The sequence below is a fragment of the Balaenoptera borealis genome, assembly GCF_965194805.1.
Source record: "Balaenoptera borealis genome assembly, chromosome: 13".
NCBI lineage: Eukaryota > Metazoa > Chordata > Mammalia > Artiodactyla > Balaenopteridae > Balaenoptera > Balaenoptera borealis.
Window position 1 is genome coordinate 44,442,774 of NC_138870.1, and position 26,776 is coordinate 44,469,549.

Below are 26,776 nucleotides of genomic sequence, written 5' to 3' on the forward strand. Positions count from 1 at the left end.
AGACTTGGTGGAAGAGCGCTTGTGGCCTCCGAAAGGAATGAAGAAGACCCCAAAGCCCAAGCTTACCTGATTTTTTGAAAGCACTATATTCCATACTTCCTTATCCTTTGGAGATCCTGTGTATTTTGGGGAGGGGCATTGAATGTTTGCACAGGAGTAGAATATGGATAGAAGGTCTGATTTTCTCTTGATGGGGGTCTCAGCTTGGTTTGTGGAGTTTCAAAAAAAAAAAAAAAGAGCCCAGGAAAGAGCCCTGGAGCCACTGACATGGGCCTACTTTATTGTCTGGGCCCCTTGCTCTTCTGGCTTGTTCTTGATTGAGAGATTCAGACCACTTGGCTTCTCCTTAAAATTTATTTTTTTCTAATGAAACTTTAATCCTCAGTTACTCTTGGAGTGTACCGTTTCTGCAAGGAATAGCTCTTTTCTCAGGAGAGAGCTGTGGGAGACCCAGAATCCTTTGAAAAGAGAAGAGCTTGCTCTGCATTTTTGCTGTTGGCTGCAAGGAGGGTGGTCGGGAGAGGTTTCATCTTCATGCCGATGGCACCTCGGGCTGCCATGCACACAAAATATGGAAACTTATTAAAAAGCTTATCGATATCTCCCAGCTCCTAGTTGTTTCCGTTTTCAATGCACGGTGTCATATTTTTGGGTACCAGGTTTGGCATTTTAGTTATGCTTGGCCCAGACCCAAGGTAACATCAAGGTGTTTTCCCCAAGCACAGACTCACTGCACAGGCCCCCAGGCTGACGTCCAGAGCATGGAGGCCACTTCTTGCCCAGCGTCTCTCTGAGACATGGCAGAGCTGATGCTCAAATTTTGATCTCCTGATGTTTCAGCCCTGGAGATTTAACCTTTCCTGTGGATGAATGATGTGCCTTAAACTGAATGTTGGCCTGTTGTGAGTATGACCATGCCCTTGAAGCCCAGAGAGATGGTAGAAAGAAGGAGAGGAGGCCAGAAACTTGGAGGAGGCCTGTCTGATGTCAGCTGGCAAACCTCAAACAGCAGCAGCCAAAGCACTCTGGAGAGGCCTCCAGTGGCGTTATAGCTCTTTGGGTCTGAGATGAGGATTCATCAGAATGCACAGGCCCTTAACATCTCCTCGAAGGGACAGGCTGGGGGATGGGGCAGCAGAGGAGGCTGGCAGGGGGGCATCTGCCTGGAATAGTGATGGCCAGTCTGTTCTCCTAATGGAGAAATGGAGGTGAGTCCAAGAGGGCTGATGTCTACACCTCCTGCTCTACCAGCTGCCTGAGTTCATCCAACCATCTCAGGCCTGACATGTTCTGGACCCCCATCCTGGGACTTGGTTGGGGGTCAAAGCCAGGAGGAGACGCTTCCTACTCTCCAGGAACTTCCAGCTTGATCCAGTGTCCAGACACACCCAGTGACATCCCTGGACACGAGCCACAAAGAAAGAACCAGAGATCCTCAGGGTTTGAGACACTGTGGGGCAGGAAGCGGGGGATGTGTGTGTGTGTGGGGAGGGAGGGTAGGGAAGGGGGGCAGAGCGAGTGCTGAGCAAAGGCAAATGGGAGGAGGGGTGTGGGGTGGCCTATGTGTCCAGTGGGATAGTCCTGGGAGGCCTCAGGCGGCGGACTTGTCTCCATTGGGTGGAGCCTGCATCTGGGAAGGTGAGCATCTGGGTGGAGGGGTTGCACAGGGCAGAGGAGCGGGTGGGGAAAGGGGAGATGGGGGAGCCTGTGTTTGATATAAGGAGCACATGCATATGCTGGGAAGTGGTGTGAGCCAGTCAGTAGGGGATGAGAGCTATGAGTTTGGCATTCTGGCTGCTGGGGTGGGGAGGGGGGTTTGTGGGGTGCGGATGGGGAGAAAGAGGTCACGTGGGGATCTGGAGCTGTGGTCCAGGTCTGAGGGGTCTGAGCTGGAATCAGGCTATGGAAGTGGATGGGAAGAGGCAGAATCACTGGAGGGCTGGGAGACACTGCACGGGGTTGGAAAGGACTGGCCAGCTGGAGATGGGGCCAGAGGGCTCCGAGGGTCGGACATGTTGCAGGCACAGAGACAGTGTTCCTCACAAGATCACATGTCTTTGCATGGCAGCAGCATTTATTAAGACAAGGATTGAGACAACCCAGAAGACGAGGCACCCACAGACAGTCATAGCGAGAGGGAGACCCAGGCAGTGGCCTCACCTTCTCCATCCCACCCACTCAGCATTGGACAGATCCCTCCTGCACCGGCAGGGGGTGACCTCGGAGCAAACATGGTGTTTTCTTTGAAATGTATAAAGGTGTATTGAATAGCGAGACCTGTCCAAAGTCAAAAGAATTCCCCCCATAATGGGCCTCTCAACTGGGAGGTCACAGGAGGAGTCTGGCTGGAACAGGTTAACCCAGAAGAAGGCAGTCGGTTAGAGAGACAACCAAACACAAACAAAAATAACCAAGGGGCAATTCTTTCCTGCAGAGACCTTCCCGGCCAGGAGAGGGGAGCTGCTGGAAGTGGCGGGGTGCTGCTTCCTCTCTGATTCTCAGGTTGTGGGAGACCAGGCTGGATACTTAGGCTTATTCCTTGTGCCAGGAGAAGGCCAAATTTTCACAATGTCCAGCGGCCCTGGGTGACCAGTAGGGTCCCAGAGAGCCTGGTGAATAATACAAATTGGCCACTGGTATTTAGGAGTCAAATCGGAATTGAGTAAAAGGGCTGGGAATGACTCTCTCTAACTGAAGCCTGTTGGAGAACCAGGAAACAAGTCCCTAAAATGAGAAGGTGGCGGAGAGCAGTGGAGGGTCTTTCCCTTGGAGGAACACGTGGAAGATTCTGGCAGCAAGCACACATTTTCCATTCACACACCATTCCGTGCCCGGGGGACGCAGGCGGGGCCTCGGACTCTAGGCAAAGCAGACGGACCTGCTCCCGCAGTTGAAGCTGGAGATGCGGGGCTGACAGGGGGCGCAGGAGTCGGACGCCATCAATCACTGTGACGCTGCCCCCAGTGGCCACGGGGCCAGAGGCAATCTGGCGGCTTGGGGTGCTATACATGTGGGCCCCCAGGTGACTCCACCGCGGGAGCTGCTGACGCCTGTGGGAGGAGAGGGGACAGGAAGGGCTGAGTGGCCTGTTGTGATGTCACCAACCCCAGGACAGGCCCTAAGGGGCTTTTGCACCGCAGGACCTCCCTCCTCCTCAAAGGGGTTTAGTGGTTCATAACTCAGACCCTGTTCTGCTCAGCACCTCAGCCTTCTAGGGCAGGGGTCCCCAACCCCGGGGTCCCCAACCCCTAGGAAGCGGGCCACATAGCAGGAGGTGAGCCGTGGGTGAGCAAGCGAAGTGTCATCTGCTGCTCCCCATCACTCCACCATCATCCCCCCGCACCCCACCTCCAAGGAAAAATTGTCTTCCACGAAACTGGTCCCTGGTGCCAAAAATGTTGGGGACCGCTGTTCTTTGGCACCTGGGCGAGAAGGAATCGAGGACCCCTACACTCAGAGGGGCAAAGCTACGGTGTCCTTATTACCCTGGCCTGCAGTTCACATCTCCACCAGTGGATGGCACTCAACTATGCCTTCGTTTAGTGCCTCCAGGGAAGAGTGGGGGTGGGGGGGGAGGGGGAGAGGGGGGCATGAAAGGCCCCCTCCCTCCCAGGCCTGGAACATTCTGGGTTTAGTGGGTTAGGCTGTCAGGTTCAGATTTGCCCATCAACAAAGCCATTTTTCTAGGGGTGTTTCAAGCGGGTACTTACAGACATTCACAGAGCCCACACCTTCGCACAGCCTAAGGGGAAAGAAAACTCCGTTAACTGTGGGCGGTGAGCTGGATTCCCTGAGGCAGATGGTTGCTTGGGCACAGAGAGGGCCTTCCAGATCCAACCCCCAAGAGGCAGGAAGTGCTCCCCCAAAGTCTGTATGAAATGCTCACTCTCTAACTATTCTCTGACCACAGAGACAAGGCCTTCTGATTTTCAGCAGAGGTGAGTGAGTTTATGAACTCCACCCGTTGCCTCCAATCTGAATGACTTGGCCCGCCCTGGAGTGCCGATCGGGCTCACAGAAAGGAGAGTCGAACTGAATGCAGCAGCGTGTGTGAAAGGGCTTGATGCCCACGAAGGGCATAGGGTACATCCTTATAATGCACCCGCCTCCGGGGCAGGCCAAGCTTCAGTCTCCTTTAGGAAGCTACTGGAAGACAATGGATTTTAGAGCCACATGTCTTGGGTGCAGGTCCTGGCTCTTGTGCTTGCTAACTGTGTGGCCACGAGAAAGTCACTGAACGCTGGGCCTTATTTCCTTATCTTTGGATGGGAAAAATGATACCTACCTCGCTGGACTGTGAGGGTTAAAATGAGCACCTAGCACAGGCCTAATAAGCATTCAGTAAATTACCATTATTATTGAAGCTTGAGCTGTACTAGCAGCGGGCAGAGATACAGCTCACATTTGGGCTCAGCGAAATTCACCACCAGAGGGCCAGGGCCTCCTCCTTCTAGACCCCGAGGTCTTCCTTAACCCCACCTGTGCTCCTCGCCCTCCAGCAGGCGCCTGTAGGTGGCGATCTCGATGTCCAGGCCCAGCTTGGAGTTCATCACCTCCTGGTACTCCTTGAGCAGGCAGGCCATGTCCTGCTTGGCCTTCTGCAGGGCCTCCTCCAGCCCGGCCAGCTTGCAGCGGGCATCATTAAGGGCCGCCTCGCCCTGCTGCTCCGCCTCGGCCACGGCGGCCTCCAGCTTGGCCCGCTGTGGGGAAGGAGATGTGAGGACGAGCGTGAGAGAGAGAGAAGGTGCAACTTGGCTCCCCTGAGCTGAGGGAGCTGGGACAAGGGTCCCAGAGAAAAGGTAGGTTAACTACCTATAAACGGGTAGTTAATGGGACTATGAACACGAGGGAGGAATGGGCACTTTTCACCATCTCTCCTTGGTGGCGTTGCAGGGTGGCCAGGGAGGGGGACGTCAGTGACACGGCTCATCCCAGCTCCAGTGCAGCATGATGTGCCAGGGGCCCTGCCCTCTCTCTGGACCCCTGCTTCCGCACGGGCACACTCTGAGGCCTGATTAGGGCCAGACCTTTGCTCTCCTGCTGGCAAAGGGCCTGGTGCTGCAGTCTGCCTGTGCTGAGTATTCAAGCTCTCCCGGAACCCATACCTGGCACTTGGCATTTTCAATCTCGGCCGTCAGCCTCTGGATCATGCGGTTCAGCTCGTTGATCTCCTCCTTGGTGCAGCGCAGGGTCTCCCCATGCCGGATCACCGTGGCCTTCATCTCCTCGCACTTGGGGGAAGCAGAGATGTTCCTGAGGCTCAGGATGGGGCATCCCATCCATTCAGGACCACACGGATGATCGTGCAGGTTGTGCAGTGCTCAGCCTGTGCAGCCAGACATGGCAGCCCCACCCTGACGCCCAAACTGAGATCTGTCAGTCCTTTTCTTACCATCCCTAAAGATCAAAATCCCCAGACAAAAGAAGCCTTTTCTAATATACACCTCGCATCCTTCCCAGTGCCATGTCTAGGAGGCAGGTGCCCTGGGCCACTCACCTTGCTGCGGTACCAGGACTCAGCCTCAGCCCGGCTGCGGCTGGCAACATCATCGTACTGAGCCTTGATCTCGGCGACGAAACAGTCCATGTTCAGGTCCCGGCTGTTGTTCATCTTGACGAAGACTGAGGTGTCTGAGATGTGGGCGTGGAGGACCTGGAGCTCCTGGGGGGCCGACAGCCAATGCATTTGGTTCTGGTGCCTTGTCTGGGCCACGTGCTCCAGCCCTGGGGGCCATGTCCACTCCCTGGAGGGGGCACTGGTCATGTATGATACATGACTCCCACTCCCTTTCATTCACACACAGGTACATCATAAGACAGTAAAGCTGAGAGGGGCTTTGGAGGTCAGCTGGGGACAGCCCACGACTTAACAAAGGGGGAAACTGAGGCCCAGCATGTGAAAAAGGCCTGACTCAAAGGGAGCTGGGGTCTGAATGCCGGGACTAGTGATCTGTCCAGGAATTAAGACCCTCTCTCTAACTGGAAACCCACCCTACCCCCCTCCCACATACACTCTTTCATATCCATGTAGAGACCAACACGCACAAAGGCCAGCACACAGGCACACACGCTGCAACACCCCGGGGCTCGCCGGCACAGAGAGGCCCAAGCACGCTCGAGCGCCACCGTCCTTGGGGCTTACCTGCACGTGTCTGTGACAGCTACACGACAGGCCCCTCTTGCATGTGCGTGCATGTTCTTCACATGCTTCCATCACTCAGGGGGCAAACGTGCACACAACACCTCCCCCCAGTCCCCACGCCTTCCCTCCCCCCTTCCTGGCTGGTTGGCAGGGCCCTCCTCACCTCGTCATAGAGGCGCTTCAGGAAGCTACACTCCTCCACCAGGGCCTCCACGTTGGCCTCCAGGTCTGACTTCTGCAGGTAGGCGCAATCCACGTCCTGGCAGTGGGGCGAAGAGGAGGGGGCATGCATGTGGGAAGAGGCCCCCGGAAGGTGCCTCTGGGTCGGTGTGGTGACCCACCACGGTGGAGGCCACCAGAGGGTGCCCCTCCCTCCCTGCCCTGTGACCAGCCCCTCACCTTCTTTAGAACCACGAACTCATTCTCTGCTGTGGCCCTCAGAGCCACTTCCTCTTCATACCTGGGGGTGGGGGAGACAGGGGCCGGGGCTTGGCAACCATCTCAGCTCCTGGGCAAGCTCTTCCGGGGCTCAGAAGGGATGAACTCTGCAAATGTCATCTTGTCCTCTCCTTGGTCTATTTTGTGCATTGTTCGTGGACCAGCCCTGTCCCAGCCTGGCTTATTCCACCCCACTCCTGCTGCCTCTGGATGAGTAACACTCCATCCCCCAAGTCTAAAATCATCTTTGCATCCTAGATCCAAAGAGAGGTGGTGCCATGGGCAGGAAGGGCACGGAGCCCGTGTCATGAAGGTGAGCAGGAGTGGGAGGAACAAGAAAGCTCTAGAACCCCATTGGGTTTCCTTACTCCCCCGAAAACAGCTCTACGACTCAACGGGCCTCCACGGGGTTGAGGTGGAGCCAAAGAATCTGAAAAAACCTAGGCCCCTACTGAGCATCCCCTTGGGTCCCAGGCAGCCCCTGTTGATAGACAGGCAGGAATCTTAATGAAGCTGCTTCAAGAGGCTTGTGGGAGGAGCTTTCCCACTGCCCCTGTTATTCTGGGTCGGGCGCACTCACTTCTTCTTGTAGCCCTCCAGCACCTCTTGCATGTGGTTGAGCTCCGAGGCCAGCCTCCCGTTGTCAGCCTCCACACGCTCAGCCTCCCGCCTCAGCGTCTCGATGTAGCCGTTGAACAGGGGCTCCAGGTTGCTCTCGGAGCACTGGCGGTTCTGGTAGAACTGCCACTTGGTCTCCAGCAGCTTGTTCTGTTGCTCCAAGAAGCGCACCTGCCGCCCAGGGTGGGAGAAAGAGACTCAGGAGGAGGCTGGGGAGGTACCTGCCTCCCCAGAGCTCTCTCTCCCTCTGCTCTGATGTCCTCTGAACAGCCAGGGCCAGGCGAGGGCTGAGCCATGGAGTGTCTGCGACTCAGCGGGCCTTGCTCCCAGTCCGCAAGGGAGGCACTGTGCGTGTGAGTGCCCCCGGCTTGAGGCCAAGGGTCTGATTCAGCTCCCAGGTCTGCCACTGTAACAGCAAGTTGTCTAACCTCTGGGTGCTTGGTTTTCTCATTTCCAAAACAGAGATGATAATAGTACCTTCCTTAAAGTTGTGAAAACTGACCAAGTTACTACATGTAAAGTGCTTAGAACAGTTTCGGACACACAGTAAGTGCTCAATCAGTTGAACTATGACTTGTTCATTACCAGTCATTCTTCATTTATTCATTTATGCAACAAACATTTATTGAATATTTACTATGTGGTGCCAGGACTTGTGCTAAGATACACACACACACACACACACACACGCACATCTTTGTCTATGTCTGTACCTATCAATCAATTTTATTCAATTCTCACAACCCTTTGGGGGGAGATCTTATTTCTCCTATAGTAAAGAAACGGAAACAGAGACCCCAAGGTATGAAATGACTAACTTACTGTCTCATAGTTAGTAAGGAGTCAGGATCTCATGTCCCTTGAGTCCCCTTCACTTGCCTGTCACCATAGTCTGTCTAAGCTGCTCACTGAACCCTCAGCTTCAATCTGTTATTCAAAAAATAAAGATGATATTTTACTCTATTGAGTCATGTTGAGGATTAACTGAGATCACTAAAGAGAAAGGGATAATAAGAAGGTACCCCTGTTGCCCCCGATCCCAGACCCCAGAGCCTGGTCCTACTTCCTCAGCTGGAGTAAGGCCTCACCGACACAGTAGGAGCCGACATGAGGGGAGACGCAGAGGTGGCTTTTCTGAGAGGCAGCCTCAGGGCAGTTCTGGGTTTCTCAGGCTCTGCACTGGTGGGCCTCCTCCCGCCAGCCTGGCGGCCCTCCTCCCGCCAGCCTGGCGGCCCTGCCTTCCCGATTCCCAGCTCTGCATCCATGAAGGAGGCTGCCAAGCCTGCTTGGTTAAGTGTCACACCTCCTTGCCCACTACTGTCCTTGGAAAAGAACGCTAACAGCTAACGTTTATCAAGCACTTACTGTGTGCCAGCACTGTCCCTGCATGAACCCCGTGAATCCTCACACCAAACATGTGAGGCCGGTTCTGTTAGGCGGACAAGCAGCCCGCCTGAGGACTCGCGCGGCGGAGGGGCAGAGCGAGGGTGGGGAGGCGGCGTGGCTCTGAGCAGCTGCCTAAGCACTTCCGGAGCTGCCCCAGCGCAGGAGTCGCCTCTCCCCGCTGTCTCCCGCTCCTCCGGTACCCAGAGCCCTGTGTTTCAGCGGCAGCTCTGATATTCCCACGCTGTCTTGTCTCGGGAAACACACACACTTTAGACTATAGACTCGATTTCTGGACCGCAGTGGGTGTCCGATATACTTTTGCAGGAATTGAACGAGAAGACGGATCCTTCCGCGCACATTGGTCTGCATTTCTCTCCCGCTGCTGGCTGTCGTGCTGGCTCCTCTACAGACCCTCCCGAGGGGGAGGGCAGGGCTGGGGCCGTCTCTGGACCATCCCAGGCCTCACTGACCTTGTCGATGAAGGCAGCGAACCTGCTGTTGAGACACTTGATCTGCTCCTTCTCCTCATGCTTCACACACTGCGCGTTGGGGTCGATCTCCAGGTTGAGGGGCACGAGGAGGCTCTCGTTGACCGACACGGTGGTGATGCAGGGCGGGCTGGGGCCACACACGCCGCCGGAGCGGTACCCGAAGCTGCGGCCGCAGGAGCCGGCGCGGAAGCCGCCCACCGCTACGCGGGGCGCACAGGAGCCCAGGGCTGAGACGCTGCGGCTGCCGAAGCCCGTCAGCCCCCGGTAGCAGGACACCCCTCGGTAGGGGGCAGCGCTGATGCAGCAGCGGCTGCCAGTTTTGGGGGCCACAGCTGAGCACGAGCTGAAGGTCCTGGTGACCCCACATCCTGGGCTGATCCTGTAGGAGCGGCAGGTCATGGTGCGGGTCTGATCGGATGGAGGCTGAGCGCGCTGGGGTGTCGAGGGCGGCGGGTGCGCTGCTTAGGATACTTCTGGCTCCTCTGATCCTCCCTGGTCCTTTTATTGGTGGGGAGAGCTGGGGTTGGCTGCATGAAAGGAGTGAAAAGTCATTTTATGTTGTTTATTGGCTTGGGGAGTTTGCCAGCAACTCCCCAAGGACTCGTCTTAAAGGTGAGCTCAGCGGCGACTCTGGGCCTCCCTAAAAGTATTGAAGATGTTATTAGGGATACTGTGCGTTTGCACTTTTCATCTTCAAAGCTCATTTATGTACATTGGGTAATTAATTTTCTCACAGTCTCCCTGTGAGATGGTCTCCACCCACACCTGGAGGCGGGTTTGAACTCCACAGCAGTCTGAGGTGGCTGGGCATGGGGTAGGGGCTGGGGCCACTGTCTCCAGGGAGAAGTTCGAGGGTCCCAGGTTGGGTGAGACCACCAGCGGTCCTCACCTCTGTCCTCTTGGCTCCACACTGAACACATTCTCAAGTACATCGATGTGTTTCAGAGGCTGATAGATCAGGTGAGTCCAAACCCACTCAGGCAGCATTGCTTGGAGGTGGTTCAGGTCCAGAGGGGCCATTTTGACCATGCTCCCTGCAGAACAGAGGGCTGGAGCACGTGGTCTCTTAGAACCTTCTGGATTCCACCCTAGAAGGTTCTGTTCCAGAGCCCTCATTTCTCACCCGCAAAATTGCAACTCTCAGTGGCCACAGTGGCGGCCCCTTGTGGATAAGGGGGGCGCCTCCCTTTAGCCACTTTCTCCCACTTGGCTGAAAGGATGGCAGAAGCCGGGATAACCTCGCTGCTACGGACTTGCTCTGGACACCGTCCCTGGGCTCTTTAAGAAGAAACAGGTCCTGTGAGTCTCACTTCCTTCCAAGACCACCAGCCAGGGCACGGGCTCATCCTGTTTGTCAGCCCCAGAATTGTCACCCCTAGAAGAACATTCAGAGACTGCTCTGCAGAGACGGGGGTGGGAAGGTGGCTTTTTTCTATCCAAGGACACTGTGATTTCTGGCTCCTGGGGGCTCTGAACTCTTGGTTCCTTCTAACATCCCTGCATCCCTGTGTGTCCTGGGGCCATTTATTAGGATAATGATGGATAGTCTTTAATGTTCATTGAGCACAGACCTGGGGATGCGGTCGGTGCTGAGGGAGGATAGCCAGGCCCCTGAGGGGTCAGGAACTTCAGGAAGAAGGGCTGAGGAACTTCTTCTGAGGGTGACAACCCCTCCAGGGAGCCTCCCAGAACCGAATGCTGTCCCTGTGCCACGGTTCCCTGAATCCTCCCTCAGATGCCCCACGTTCCGTCCTGGGTCTGCCCTTGTCTTCACAGCCAGGTCCGCTGCAGGTCTTTGCCCAGCGCCAAGCTGACTGGTTTCTATCTCCACATCCCACACTTGTCCTTCCACGTAGGGCAGAGAACTTGGGTAGGCAAGGAGCAGGAGGCCTCACTAGCTGGCCCCAAATAGTCTTCAGATCATAGTCACCCATGGTGAAGCAGCTGGCATTTAGCAATCTGGGCAATGGGATCCAAATTGGAGGACCTGGTCTAAGTGTCAGCTTGGACACTACCTAGCTGTGTGGCTTTGGGGAAGCTCTTAACCTCTCTGAGCTTCTGATTCCTTGGCCATAATGTGGGATTCATTCTTATCTTCTGGGGTTGTTGGGGGGATTAAGTGGATAATACACAAGAATATGCTTTGGGGACCAAAAGGGTCTGTATAAAGGAAAGGGACTCTTGCTTCCTATCAGAAACTCCCCTGCCACCCCCTGCAGCCCCTCACCCAGCAGAGAGTGGGCCTGCTCCTTGCCCCGTCCACAGGCTTCACCTCCTCTGCACATTTATGATTTCATTATCCTTTCAAGGCTGCTTTTAATGTTTTCTTTAACCTGATTTCACTAGTGTACAAATTTGGAGTGGAGTCTGGGGTGGAGAGAGGAGGCTATACTGGGGAGCACGGGGGATGGTTTCCCAGTCCCCACCCCTCAAGTGGGGCCCTGCTGGCCTGGATCCAGGGATGTATCCTTGAGCCTTGGACAGTGAGCTCACTGACTGATGGTGGTGTAGACCTGGATGGTGTGGTGTGGCCAAGAGGGATTCGGACCCTTTGAAAGTGAGGAGGGTGGGGCCTGAGCACGGGAGGTGGAGGAGGGACGGGCCCGCCGCTCTGCCAGCCTGGAGAGCCCATAAAACCTCATCCGCTTCTCAACTCCCATGAGCCTCTGCTCTCCTTCAGCTGATTGAAGAGGATGGAAAACCCATTTCTGCCTCTTGGTAGCAGGAGGGAGCGGAGGCTTAGCCCCAGAGGGAGGCTTTTGTGTCAGCTGTTCCCTCAGGCCCCCAACACACACACACACACACACACACACACACACACACACACACACACACACACACCCCGCAAGCCTCCACCTCAAATTGGGCCTAGGCACTGAGGATGGGGAAGGGGAGCCAGGGGACTCAGGAGACCTGGAGATACCCCACTGCCTTCAGAAATAAAAGACCCATCCAGGACCAGCAGGACTATTCAGAACCAGGGTGTGAGCCCCTGGGCGGGTGTGCCGGGAGTGAGGGCGGGCCCCGCCCAGCACAAGGATGTGCTCCTGGGCGCTGGGTGAAATTTGCCTCACTGCAGGTGGCAGCAGAGCCCAGGGCCTGTGGGGAATGCTCAGGAAGACCGTCCACATGGTGGTTTGGATTGAAGGGGCTGGGCTGGAGGGGGAAGCTGAGTCTTTATGGGGCTGTTCCCAGGTCATCCTGGGCAAGTGAGAAACTCACAGATCAGGCCAATCTGGCACAACGCCCTGGGGGGTTTGTGAAGACCTATGGGACCTGGGTCTTTGCCATCTGGTTCTACCCAAGGGAGGCACGGAGAACCCATAGAACCATGCCCATCTCTACCCATCACCCAAGCACACTACTTAGTGAGACCAGATCCTTGTCTGGGTGCTGGGGTGGGAGCTGGATCTCTCTTTACTGGCCTTCTCCTCACTTACTGCCCACATGTGCCCTGTGGGTTCTCCGGCCCCCTCTCCCTATCCCTAAGCCCTCTCCCTGGTCACACCTTTGCCTGGAATGTCCCAGAACAGATGGCCACCTCTTCCAGGAAGCCTTTTTGGACTAGTCAGAGCAAGGCTGTGATTTCTTCTCTGGCTCAGCAGGCAGCTCACTAAACGCCCTTTCCAGGGCTGCCCAGCTAACTCCAATTAGCCTCCTCCACACCCTCTTGTCCTGGGTGCTGGCATTCATCATGCTCTTTGGTCCTGTCCCATTGTGCTACCCCCACCCTTTGAAAGCCACACCCAGTGTCAGAATGTCCACCCGAAAACCCATGGCCCTCCCATAATTTAAAATGCTCCCGAGAGGCCACTTTTTCCAGGAAGTCTTCAAGTGCTAATTGGTTGAGAGAGGTTTCCTACTCCACCCTGGGGTTCCTGGCAGCTTCCCCCTCCCTTCCCCCTCCCTTCCCCCTCCCTCGTCTTCTTCTCTTCCTTCTCCTCCTTCTCTTCTTTAGCAGTAGAACCATTTCCCTAAATCTTAGGAGGAAAACAGCTATATAAACCTGCCTGTCTGTCTATCTATCTATCTATCTATCTATCTATCTATCTATCTATCTAGCTATCTATCTATAGCTGTCTGTCTGTCTGTCTATCTGTCTATCTATCTATCCAGCTATACAAACAGATAAGATGGACATGCTGGTCTCTGCTTGCCCTGCCCCCCCCACTCCAGTGATCCCCTTAAGACACTGAGCTGTGTCACTCCTCTGCTCAAATGCCCTGATAATGCTCCATTTCACTCAAAGTAAAAAAAAGAAAGAAAGAAAAAAAGTCCTAATGATGCACCGCCTGTCCCTCTTGTTACAGTTCTCACCTCATCCCCTTGCTCTCGTCACCCACACCGGCCTCCCTCTGCTCCTCAGACACACCTGGCCCACTCCTGACTCAGGGCCTTTGCACTGACTGGCCCTTCTGCCCTGAATGTTGTTCCCTCCACCACATGGCTTGCTCCGTTGCCACCTGTGGCTCTTTGCCCAAACGTCACCTCTCAAACAGGCTTCCCTGGCATTTCTTTTAAAAATGGCAACCTGCCTTCTTCCTCCCAGAGCGTTCTCCATCCAGCTTATCCTGCTCTGATCTATTTCTTTGTTCCATAGCACTTAACACCTTCTAACACACCCTATAATTGACCTGTTTATTCTATTTCTTGATGATTATCAGTCTTTCCTCTCACCCTAAAATAAACTCCATGGAAGCAGGATTTTTGTCCATCTTGTTCATTGATGGTTCCCAAGCACTTGGAACAGTGTTGGGGATAGAGTAAGTGTCCAGTAAATACTTGCTGATTGAATGACTGTGTAAATGAATGGATGTCTTGGATACTTTAAATATTTTATGTGTGTCATTAAATGCCACTGATGGGAAACTCTGGCCCTTGAGCCCTGAGGAGCACACTTAGTTTGAAAACCATGGGGCACAGAGCCCTCCATGGCTCTTTCCTGATTCAAGGCTGTGGTTTTCTGAGCATCTGTGGGAACACAGACTGACAGAGACACAGTATGGTGAAAACAGTGCTGTGCTGGGCTGGTGAGTGAGGGGGTGGATTTCTTAAAGTTGCTATTCAGCGTTTCAATGTTTGTGTCCTAAACACAGTTTTGGAGAAAACAATTTGTTTTTAAAAGACTCTCCTCTCATAGCACAGGGAACTGTACTCAATATTTTGTAATAAACTATAAGGGAAAATAATCTGAAAAGGAATATTTATATACATATTTGTATATGTATATAGAAATGAGTCTCTGTGCTGTACACCTGAAACTAACACGATATTGTAAATCAACTATACAAAAATTAAAAAAAAACTTAGGGAAATTGATTAAAAAAAACAAAAGAAAAAAACAAAAAAACAAAAAACTCCCCTCTCCCTCCACAAAATCCTATTGCGGGAGTGCTTTGAAAATGCCCTGGTGCGGTGTCTCCAGGGAAGTTGGTGGCCAGCAGAGGGCAGCAAAGCCCGACAGGCAGCCGCGCAGAAGCTCAGTCCTGGTTGCCGGAACGGAAAGGCTAGGGAGCCGGGGCTTCGGTGCAGTCGCTGGAAACAGTCCGCTGACACTTCGGTGTCCACCCATGTTTGGTCCTGGAGTGGCTGTGCTGCTGAACACAGCTCTTCTCCATTAGTAGTAAAACTAGAACCACCACCACCATCACCATCAAAACAGTAGCAACCGTTTATTGCGCATCACTGTGTGCCAGGCTATGCGCTAATAATCTTTGAAATAGGAACTATTTTCCATTTTACAGATGAGGCAAGAGGCTTAGTGAAATTGTGACAGACAGAACAGCATGGTGGTGATGAGTCTGAGTTCTTGAGTCAGAATGCCTCTGCTTTGACCCCTGGGCCTTGATTTTGTCATCTGTCAAAAGGGAAATTATTAAAGTGCCTACTGCCTAAGATTGTTGAAAAAATCAAGTTAAAACACAAAACACACTTGAAACTCTGCTCAGTTCAATCTATAAGTATTATTCTTGCCTATTATTACTTTTGGTCACACAGCTATTTTAAGTAGAGAGCCTGGGATTTGAACCGGGGTCTGTCAGTCCACAGGTTTGAACCTTATGTCATCTTTGGGGGAGAATCAATGTCTTAGCAATATTGAGTCTTCCAATTCATGAACATAGTATATATCTCCATTTATTTAAGTCTTCTTTGATTTCTTTCATTATCGTTTTGTAGTTTTTAGCATACAGATCCTTTTTAAAGGCTGATACTTAGGTATTTCACTTTTTGGGTGCTATTGTAAATGTTAAAAATACTTTAAAATGTTTTAATTTCCAACTGTTCTTTGCTTTTACAGAAATGCAATTCATTTTTGTATATTGAACTCACATCCCATAATCTTACTAAACTCACTTATTAGTTCTAGTAGGTTTTAGAAAAAAGATTCCTTGGGGTTTTCTAAATAGAAAATTATGTCTTCTGAAAATAGAAAGAGTTTTATTTCTTCCTTTCCAAACCATATGACATTTATTTCTTCTTCTTGCCTTAGTTCACTGGCTAGGCCAGCTTGTGTAATACTGACTAAGGGTGGTGTGAACAAATACCATTATCTTTTCCCAGTCTTACGGCAGAAATCATTCAGACTTTCACCATTAAGTATGTTGTTAGCTGTAGGATGTTACTTTGTTATTTATTTATTTATTAGATGCCATTTAGGTCAAGGAAGTTCTCATCTATTCCTAGTTTGCTGAGGGTTTTTATCATGACTGGAGGTTGAATTTTGTCAAATCCTTTAGTGTATCTATTAAGATAATCATATGATTTTTCCTTTTCAGTCTGTTGATGTCATGAATTACATTAATAGGTTTTTGAAAGTTGAACCAGCCTTGCATTCTTAGGATAAACTCATTGTCATGATGTGTTATCTTTTATTTGTTGTTGTATTCAATTTACTAATATTTTGTTGAAGATTTTTATATTTAGGTTCATGACAGATATTGATTTGTAGTTTTTCTTTTCTTATTATTTCTTTGCTTGGTTTTGGTATCAGGGTAATGCTGGTCTCATAAAAGGAGTTGGAAAGTTTTCCCTCCTCTTATGTTTTCTGGAAGAATCTGGGTTGAATTTTTCCTTAAATATTTGGTAGAATGCACCAGGAAAGGTATTTCAGCCCGAAGTTTTCTTTGTTGGAAGATTTTAAACTACATGTTCAATTCTTTTAGTAGAAATGCAGCTATTCAGGTAGGACTGGCTACACAGTTTGTGGGGCTTAATGTAAAATAAAAATGCAGAGCCCCTTGTTAAAAATTATTAAGGATTTCAAGATGATGACAAGAGTCATTAAACCATGTGTGGGGACTTTCTATGGTGTGGGGTCCTCTGTGGTTGCACAAGACACAGTTAAGAGTTCTGGTCACAGTTCTGACGTGTGTGTGTGTGTGTGTGTGTGTGTGTGTGTTCATGGGGTTTCTTGTACCAATAAGCAGCTGGTGTCCCACAGTTCAATGCAATTCTGACACTATCTACCTGGAGATAGCATCAGATTCCACAGGTCAAGGGTTCAGTCCTACAAGACTGCCCACCCCCAACCCTGCTTTAGATGCAAACCCAGGCTGTCACCTGGACTTTTGACCAACCGGCTATAGATTGAAAGTTTCAAAGACTTCTCCTTGGCTTTGATTAATTTGCTAGAGTGGCTCACAGAACTCAGAGAAACATTTTACTTACTAGATTACCAGTTTATTATAAAAGGATATAACTCAGGAACAGCCAGATGGAAGAGATGTATAGGGCAACGTATGGGGGAAGGGTGCAGAGCGTTCTCTCCACGTGTGCCACTCCTCCCACATCTCCGCATGCATGTTCACCAACTCAGAAACTCTCTGAATCCCCCAGTCCTTATGGGTTTTTTATGGAGGCTTCATTACATAGTCAGGATTGAATGATTGATTCAACCTCCAACCCTGCTTCCCTCCCTGGAGGTTGGGGAGGGTGAACTGAAAGTTCCAACCCGCTAAACACATGGTTGGGTCTCTTGGCCCCTGCAATGATCCCAGAGGAACTGAGGGCGGGGTGGGACCTGGGGAACAAGTGAAAGATTTCACCCTGGTAGGGAGGAGGCTGGAGGGCAGTGCGTGGAGAGAAGCGGGCTGCTTGGCATTCGTTTTCAGAGCTTTTGCTATATGTCTCATCTCCCTTGCTGAGCTGTGAGCCCCTCCAGGGAGGGGCCTGAGCGCTCTTTCCTCAGTACCTCCTCTGTCCCAGGACACCAGCCTCTGCCCTTGGCAAGTCCCCAGTGGGGTGGGCTAGTGGAGTCTAGGAGGCAAGCTCCCCCATCCCCAGTGTGATTGGGAAGGAAAGGCCAGAGTCCTAGTGATGCTAGCTTGTCAAGTTTATTGAAATCCCAGCCACACAAAGAGCAGTACAGACAGGCACCCACCCCAGCCCAGGCCTCCCTGGAGCGTGCAGACATAAACACCCCTGCAGTGAACAGAGCTGGGCCTCCCTCACACCGCCAGCAGCGGCGTGGAGTGTTGCAGGGTCCGTCTCTCTACCAGCACCCACCCACCTCGTGGACTCGCATGCCAGGGTTACCCCAACACCCCAGGAAGAGAAGCAGCTAGGACCTATGCCACTCGGAGAAGAACCATCTCTGGGGACTCAGGGATCCCTTGGCCCACCGAAAACGGTGGATCCTTCTGGGTCAGGAAGAGAAGGAAAGAACCTTCTCCTGCCAGGAAAAGGAAGGGGAGGGAAGCAGAGGACGGTGGCTGAGGACACCTGCCGTGTGGACAGCCAGCTCTCCATTCTCTAAGTTAATCCAAAGCTAGGACGGCGATGGTGCCCAGACACACCATCGCTTTGAACTGGCCTGTTTCTCCCCAACATGCTGATTTTTGTAATTGTATTGAATCTGCATTTCTTGAGGTCTTTGGGCTGGGTGGTGAGGAGTGACCCAAAGGAAGGAAATTGGGAGTCAGGGACAGGCCAGTCCGCTGGGGCTGTGGATGGAGCGTCTAGGTGGTGAAAAAAATCCCCCCAGAGGGCACAGGCCAGGCAGAGCAGCGCTTGGCTTCTTGGCAGGAGGGGTACCTAGAGCGCCCTCGGCCCAGAGTCCGGGCACGGTGGGGACAGAAGCAGAAGACGTGGAGATGGTTCTTCCTGGTCGGTGGCTGGCCCGGCGCTCGGCTCTCAGTACTTGGTCCGTTGGGAGGTGGTGGTGGACACGAAGCGGACGCTGGAACCGCGGCTGCTGAAGCCGCCCTCGGTGGGCAGCGGGCAGGGGACGCTGGGGGCGCAGGTCTCACCCACCAGCACCGAGCCCCCCCAGGAGCCCGCGCTCAGCGCGTCCCCGCCGCCCACGACCTGGGCCCCGCCCACGCTCGAGCCGCAGAAGCCGCTGGACCGGATGCTGGGGCGGCCCGAGATGGTGACCCTGCCGCGGGAGAGGCTGCAGGTGGTGACCGGAGGCTCGGGCCCGCACACCAGGCCGCCCCGGGAGCTGCTCACCGCTGTGGGAGGATGAAACCCTCAGTGAGGCTGCCTCCTCCTCCGCCTCCCACTGGGGGTCGGGGGAGGGACGGGCGGCGGCATCAGGGGAAGTGGCCTGGGTCCAAGTAGTTCCTACTGTCTACATAGTCAGTACCCACTTTTCCCTTCTCTTGTCTGGGTGCCTCAAAGGCTGTGACTCCACTCAAGTCAAACATTCGGACTAAAATGGAAGAATTCAGCCAGTTCCCCAGGTGTTGGCATATAGCCGTAAGTCCACCATCATTTATATACGGCCAAAGTCAGGTTGGGTTGAGTGAGGCGGGTAGTGACCTGGATTACCCAGCAGCTGCGTGAGTAGCTTCCATGAAGCCACAGGGCTTCTCTCTTCCAATGATACCATGCTCCTTGGCGGGCCCCACGTTGCCCATCAAAAAGGTAGTCCTTCGTTCCTCCTGACCCACTGATGGCTCCGCCCTCTAGCCCTCTGGTCTTCACTGGGCACACCCCCATGACCCAGGACCCTAATCTGATTAAACCTTGCTTAGACCAGCCCCCAGGGTGGACGGCCCCCCTGTCTTCCTTCTCCTCTCACCAGGATCCTTCCTGCCATCTGTGACCCACCCGGTTTAGCATACACAGCTGTGTATATTTTGCGCTTTTGGATCAGAAATCTGGGTTTGAATTCTGGCCGTGCCACTGACTACCTTTGTGGTTTCTGGCGAGTCCTGTATTTTCTCTGATCGAATAAAAGGGGGATGCCCGTGCCTATTCCTCGCCCCGGGGTTTTGAGAATTAGGTTGACAGTGGATAGGACCCATCTCAAAATGATTATAATTCTGGAGAGGAGGGGCTGGGTCTCACCTTCTTTGTGTCCCTATCCTGCAGAGCCCAGCACAGGCCCTGAGCGCTTTGTTTGGCGGCAGTAGCCGCAGCAGCAGCAAGGGGACTTGCGTTTAGCCTTGCCATCCTCTGCCATCAGGAGGGGAGGGAACTCCCTGGCACAGGCCTTTCCATTCCTCCTCCGGTCTTTGCCCTTGAGGGACAAGACCACCCAAAGCAAAAAGGCTGACTCTCTTCTGGAACCCTCTCCCACCTACCAGGCCCTGCAAACCTTTGTGATTGCTTAGCTCCGGGGAGGAAGGCTCTGGGGATGTCTCAGACCTCAGCTAAAGGGATGCTCTCAGTTTAGGGGCCAGATGGTCCCTGCTCCCCTGGCTGTCATGGCCAATCTGGCCATGGGCTCCTGACCCCAACGTGGGCTTGAGTTTAAAGGAAATTTGAAGGGCCCCAGGAGAGAAATGTGTGAAGAGGAAAAGACTGAAGGTTCTTACATATGTCTACTGGTCCAACACCTTCATAGATCCTGGAGAGAGAAAGAAACAATTTCACAAGGTGTCATTCCCTGAAAACCTAGGTGCTATCAGAGGGCTTTCTTGGCTCAGTGGACCGGTGGACCAGTGGTTCTCGCCCTTGGCTGCACAAGCATCAGGGAGCTTTGAAAAACGACACGTTCCTAATCCCTGCCCCAAAACTATTGTATCAAAATATTTGAGGGAATGTCTTCTTTTCTTTCTTTCTTATTTTAAAACAAGCTAACCAATCAAGCAGAACTCCCCATGATTCTGGTGCAGCCTGTCTACAGGCTTGCACTGAGAGGCACAGATCTAGAGCCATCTTCTAAACCCCTGCCAAGGGGTCTAAGGTTTGCAGAAAAAATAGTTACCTCTAGAGAGTGCCCATTTCAGCAATTCTTCACATAGTTCCCTCCCCCACTTAGTCTTTCTAGAAGCCGGAAGTCTGACCCCACTCCCACCTACTGCCCTGAGAGCACTTACCGGATCTCCTCGCCCTCCAGCAGGCGCTTATAGGTGGCGATCTCGATGTCCAGGGCCAGCTTGACGTTCATCAGCTCCTGGTACTCCTTCAGCTGCCGTGCCATGTCCTGCTTGGCCTGCTGCAGGGCGGCCTCCAGCTCCGCCAGCTTGCACTTGGCGTCGCTGAGGGCTGCCTCGCCCCGCTGCTCTGCCTCGGCCACAGCGGCCTCCAGCTTGCAGCGCTGGGGGGAGGGCAGTTTGCAGGTGGGCTTTGGCAGGGACTAGGGGATCCTCAGGTCAGGCTAGAAACTCTGCCCCCTGTGAGTGGGCACATAGCCTGGTGCTAAGCCAGGGATGGAGCCCGTGGAGGCTGCTTTCCCAGGGATTGTCATCCTGTAGTTTGATGTCACCAGGGAGCGGAACATTGCTTATCTTCCATTTCTATCCTCACTGATTTTGCACTTACTGATTTCTGCTGCTCTAAGACCAATGGGGTCCAGAGAGTAAAGCCATTCTTTCTGCTTCACCTGCCCCTCTAAGTCAGCCCCAGGTCTTTCCTTCTACATGGGAGACTCTTTCCCTGGTTCCACATTTTCCTCCCCCAGGAAGTCTTCCTGGACTAATTCCTATATTTCTCTGTTTCTGGGTCCTGGTGGCCTCCCCCACATCTTCCGACTTGGGCTCCCCAAAGCTTGGGGCCCTGCCTGTCCTCCCTGTGGGGCTTTCTCTCCTTTCTTTCGCCCACCTGAGCCTTGGCGTGCTCGATCTCCGCCTTCAGCCTCTGGATCAGGCGGGTCAGCTCATTGATCTCATTCCGAGTGTTACGCAGGTTGTCACAGTGTTGGCCAGCTGTCACCCGCATCTTCTCATACTGGGGGGTGGGGGAGAAAGGGGTATTCCGAGGGCTTGAAGATTGGGTCAAGATCACAGCCCACTTTGTCATCCATGAGTCTGACCCCAGGGCTGCCTACACCCTTTCCCCAGCGCCCTCCTGCCTACCTTGGTCTGGTACCAGGCCTCTGCATCAGCCCGACTGCGCCTGGCGATCTCTTCATACTGGGCCTTGATATCGGCAATGATCCCATCAAAGTTCAGGTCCCGGCTGTTGTCCATCTTCACGATGACTGATGTCTCAGAGATGTGTGACTGCAGCAACTGGATTTCCTGTGTTGTAGGATCAGCGAGACAGATGGGCTCAGCGTCCCGTCAGTGGCCGGGGCTCTGCCACAGGGTCCCCAGGATGCAGAGTCAGGAGAGAGAGCATTGCTTGTTTGTTCAGAGCAAAGCAATGGGGCAGATCATCCAAACCAAAAGCAAAGAAAAAGAGGTGGCCCAGAACCGTTTCAGTTTGACTTAAACCCTTGTTATATACTAGGAGACATCCCTTTAACACCTTAACTTCTTAGGTGACTATTAAAACCATGGGGGCCTAGGGACTTGATGGAGAGGAGTGAGACCATGCTAAAGCTTAAACTTTCTTTGGTTTATCCACACAGTGGCTGTGCCGGTCTGGATCGTTGAGAGCTGACAATATCCTAGAACATGGTGGTCTAGGAATTCCTATATCCCAAGTCCTTAATAGAACCGGGGGTGGGGCTGGGGGAGGGCTGGGAACTGGCCAGCAAGGTGAGGGCCCCAGAGGGAGCTTTCTTCAGCCTTTCCACTCAGAGCCAGCCATTTAGCTCTGATTGGGTCTATCCCAGACCAAACAGAAGCAAAAGATCGCTAGTTCATTTGACTAATTAGGTAACGCAATTTTTCTTGCATCTCCTAGCAAATCAGTTTTCCAGGGTCTTCTCATCAATAGATAGGAAGTGACATTCCTAGACCCCAGTCTTTTGATTGGTCCACAAGGAGTTGGCTCATAGATCCAAGGAGTTGATTCATAGACCTGAGTCAGGCTGCTGAGAAGCCTGCTCCCCTTAACCTTCTCCACTGGTACATACATCAACATATAGAGGATATAGATTGGATGGGAGGAAAGATGTATGATACCAAATGTTAGAAAATACGCTAGTCCAGTGAATCCCCCAGGGAGTCCAGACCATGCATTGAGCTCCTTGGATGGCTCAGAGGGGATGAGCCCTTACCGCCATGTATAGGGTTTTCAGGAAGTCGATATCCTGAGTTAAGGTATCCACGTTGGCCTCTAGATCAGACTTATTTAAGAAAACTGTATCCACATCCTGTATCAAAGAGAGAAGGATAAAATACTCATTAGTTGTGCACTGTTTCACCTCCCCACCTTGGCAGGCTCTGGAGGTGGGTGGGAAGACCAGGCCAATTCCCACAGGGCCAGGCCAAGTGGGACAGATGGGAAAGTCATTGGGTGGAAATACAGCTTAGTGACTCTTGTTCTTCTCCCTTATACAGCATGAAACCCCCAGGGATGCTGGACATTTTCTGATGCTTATTTAGAGGCAAGAAGAGTCTGGATAATCCAAGACTCTTCAAATGTCATCCCTTCAGACCTCTGCTCTCATGAAGACCCAATTCTAAGTCATTGGAGGCCAAATCAGAACTTCGAAGGGAAGCTGTTGTGACCGCAACAGTGGGGTCCCCTGTGTGTGAGTATTCACAGGGCTGCCCGGGCAGTGTCCTGGAGTTGCGAGAACATTTGCCTGCCTGGAGGAGAAGTTTACCTGGGCCTGCTGCTCTCCTTACCTTCTTCAGAGCCACAAACTCATTCTCAGCATTGGCCCGGAGTCCCACCTCCTCTTCATACCTGGATGATAAGGATGAAGAGGGTGAGTTCTCACTCTGAACTGAGAGCCGGTTACTCCCAGCTCCCCAGTTATCACCTCTTGTGACCTCTCTGCTCCTTCCAGGAGCCTGGCTTCCTGTTGCCATCTGCATGTTTTCAACCACTCTGTCCCATCTTTAAGACCTTTTATGAGTCCACGGCCCTTGGTTTCTCCAAATCCCTTTTATTTTCTCAAATTGGATGCGGGGTCTAAAAATCTGGACATTTGCTGTGCTCCTCTGCTGGAAAAGCCTTAGGGTCATTGCACTTGACCTTAGAGGAAGTAGGACCCTATTTGTGGCTGGACTTAGGCACTGTTCTCAAAACCTCAGAAAAGAGTTTCCTTTTCTGGGGTCAACTCACCCATGCTCACAGGCAGGATTAGGGACAACCATGCCCAATTCCAAGTCCCCTTTTTCCTCAGGACCCCTTTTTCCTCAGGATGTGATATGCATATCCCCACCCCTGTCTTCAGGCTGGGAATAGAAACCAGCATTCAACCCTGATCCTTCCAGCAGCTCTCATCCAAGCTTGGCTGCTGCTTTGGGGACCAGCCCATGCCCATCCTAGGTCAGTGCAGTCCAGCAGCCACTCACTTCTTCTTGAAACCCTCAAGGACATCCTGCATGCTGTTCCTCTCAGCCTCCAGCCGGGCCCGTTCGCTGTTCACTACGTCCAGCTGCCTCTGCAGGTTGGTGATGTAGTTGTCGAAGAGGGGCTCCAGGTTGCTCCTGGCACATTTCTGCTCTTGGAGGAAGTTCCACTTGGTCTCTAGGAGCTTATTCTGCTGTTCCAGGAACTGCACCTAAATCCACAGGGGCAAAGACATGGCAATTGAAGTGCTTGATATAGTTACCTATATGTCAACGTTGCTCAGATGGCCAGAGGTGACTTAAACTTGTGGTGACATCGTTCCCTCCTCTGTTGACTTCAGCTCCTCCTCTAACTCAGTAGAATCTGGCGGAGCGGGTCTGCAACCCCTCCTCATGCTCAACCAGGCTTAGCTACAAACAGAAGCTTTGGAACCAAAGCTCTTCAACCATTTCCCTTTCAACCCTCTGAGAAAGGTGAGGGCTGGTTCACTGGGAAGTTGGAGATCGATTCTACCTGAGCTGGGGTTTGCCTACATCTGAAAACTGATTTCAGCCATCCCTAGCAGGGAATGAGGAGCAGAGTAAAGTACATTGGGCTGGGATGTGGTATTAGGAGGTGGGAATTCTCAGGTCATAAGCCATACCCATCACCCCAGAAATTCCATCAGCTGAGACTTATAGAGCTGGAGTAGAACATAGAGACCATTTGCTCCAACCCCTCATTTCAGAGTGAAATGAAGCTCACAGAGGTGAGTTTCCAATCTCAGACACAACAGAGCATCCCATGTCTTCATGGACATGGGTTTGGGGCTGTGTCAGTTCCACCTCTCTGTCAGTTCCACCTCTCTGTTCCTCTCATCAGCCTGAAGACCAGTGACCACCAGTGGTCATTCCCTACTGTTTCCCTCAATCTAGGCGACTCGGCTGAATCTGGATATCCCAGGTGGGGGAGGGGTATGAATTCTTTGCTTTGTACAAAAATTACTCAACTCCATTCTCCATTTCTTTAAGCCTGAACAGGTGTGGCCACTCAGCCTCAGAAACCGTGAAAACTTCAAAGAAAGCATGAGGATCTCAAAGGATAACACCTCTTAAACCTGTACCAGCCAACACCTGGTGTAGGTGTTCGTGTTTCTAGCTTGTCTGGGAGATATTTCTAAGTGGCTAGGTGGTAGGTCTTAGCTTGTTCAGATGCCTTCAGATTTGGCTGGATGTTCCTCCTTCCCCCAGAAGACACTACCACTGTCTTAATCTATCCCTCCATGCAGCGTTTCCTCAGACTAGTCCTTGCTCTGCAGCAGAGTGACCCAGAAATCATACTGCCATGCCTTTGGCTGATGCCTGAAGGATCTGGGGTCAAGGTCGATGCCCTAGGTTTGGACCAGTTCTTCTGAAGGGAAAGAACATCTCAGTGCATTTAGGTCTCATCATCCCAGACCCAGAGGTTGAGCTGTCACAAGTACCTTGTCAATGAAGGAGGCAAATTTGTTGTTGAGGGTCTTGATTTGCTCCTTCTCATGCTTCTTCACCTTCTGGACATTAGGGTCAATCTCCAGGCTGAGGGGGGTCAGCAGGCTCTCGTTAACAGTCACTGCTGTGATGGATGGGGCTGCTGGCACTCCAGCTCCTCCAACTCGGTAGCCAAAGCCAGGGCCGCTGAAGCCATAGCCGAGGCCACTGCCGGCTCCAAACCCCAGACCAGCACCACTACCATCACCAAAGCCAAAGGCCATCCCACTGCCCAAACCAAAGCCAACTCCATAGCGGATGGGCCGAGGGCACACAGCTGCTATCCTGGGTGAGCACGATCCAAACCTGATGACACTCCGACTGCCAAAGCCGCTAAGACCCTGGAAGCTGCGCCCACTCTTGCAGGAGACAGAGCTGGTCCGGAAGTGGTTCAGGTTCTGGGGGGTCATTGCTGAGCAAGAGCTGAAGCTGCCCACACGGCGACCAGAGCTGACTGTGTAGGATCGGCGAGACATGATGGTGTCCTGGCTGAGAGCCAAGCAGCGACGGCAGAGCAGGGTGAGCTGGAGCTGGGAGTCCCTCTGAGGCCAGTGGATCCCTCTCAGCTCTTTTATGTGTGTGAGGACCTGAGGATTGGCCCCATAAAAATGGAAAAAGCCATTCGGAAGCATTTATGAGCTTGGGTATTTAGCAGAAACTCTTCCAGCCTGTAACCTCCTTCACAATGAGCTAATCTCAGACACACCTATAATCCTCAGAATCAGGGCCATAACATCAAACCTATAAACATTAAAAACGTATAAACACATAAACGTTATGGTCCTACTTTTTCCACAAGTCGACCACAATTGCCATTATGGGGACCTTAATTTGCTTTGGCCATAAATCCAATAGACTTTCCACAGCAAGTGCGGCTAACCGCCAGAAAGTTAGGGTGGCAACTGCTCCAGCCAGAGGCTGCAAGGGATGCAGCTATGCAGATAACCCTCTCAATAGACGGGGGTGTGCAGAAGACAGGCAGGGTCTTCATAGCTCTAAGTAAGAAATGATACGGTGAGAATACAGTTTGTTGCATCCCTGTAGATGGATTAAACAGTCCAAAAACATTTTGCAGTGTTTTATCTGACCTCTATGATCTGATTTCACCGTTTACATAAAAATTGAATCGTCACTAAAGCTCACTTGAGGTAGTGTAGATACATGTCTGATTTGAGACACTCAAAGGAGATCCATTCATTCATACATTCATTTATTCATTTGACAATTACCAGTTACTCTCTCTCAGGTAATGTGCTTGGTGCCGAGGGTACAGAGATGAAAAGATGGTCTCTATCCTCATGGTGGTGGGGGGAGATTAATCTTGAGGACTTCCACCAACCAATACTTCTGTGGCATAATTTGAGGCCAAAATTCTGTATGATTTGGCCATGTATCTGTGTGGAAAGTTAACCACATGATTTTGAGCCCCCAAAATACACATTAGGGCTGATCTATAGTCCTGCCTATGCAGGTTTCTTGCATTATTGATGAATCTTTGGTTAGGAGGGAGAGACACCAAGCAATAAGAATCTGGGTAGGAGATGAAAAGTTCTAAGTCACTGGATATCATTATCATTGTTAATCAATATCACAGGTATTTCAGGACCCAG

General features: G+C 52.3%; 1 protein-coding gene across 1 annotated transcript; it reads right to left on the minus strand.

The window, feature by feature from the left end:
* Window positions 1–2,859: 2,859 nt before the first annotated feature.
* Window positions 2,860–25,798, minus strand: LOC309609678 (uncharacterized protein; the record flags this gene model as incomplete). Its single annotated transcript, XM_082351378.1, is given in 21 exon segments — window positions 2,860–2,940; window positions 2,942–3,021; window positions 3,024–3,050; window positions 3,711–3,742; window positions 4,480–4,700; window positions 5,106–5,231; window positions 5,498–5,662; window positions 6,306–6,401; window positions 6,542–6,602; window positions 7,161–7,369; window positions 9,055–9,533; window positions 10,199–10,353; window positions 18,215–18,527; window positions 19,839–19,870; window positions 20,343–20,563; window positions 21,067–21,192; window positions 21,321–21,485; window positions 22,412–22,507; window positions 22,986–23,046; window positions 23,661–23,869; window positions 25,121–25,798. Coding segments are annotated over 21 exon segments (3,633 nt in total).
* Between the last annotated feature and the right edge of the window lie 978 nt (window positions 25,799–26,776).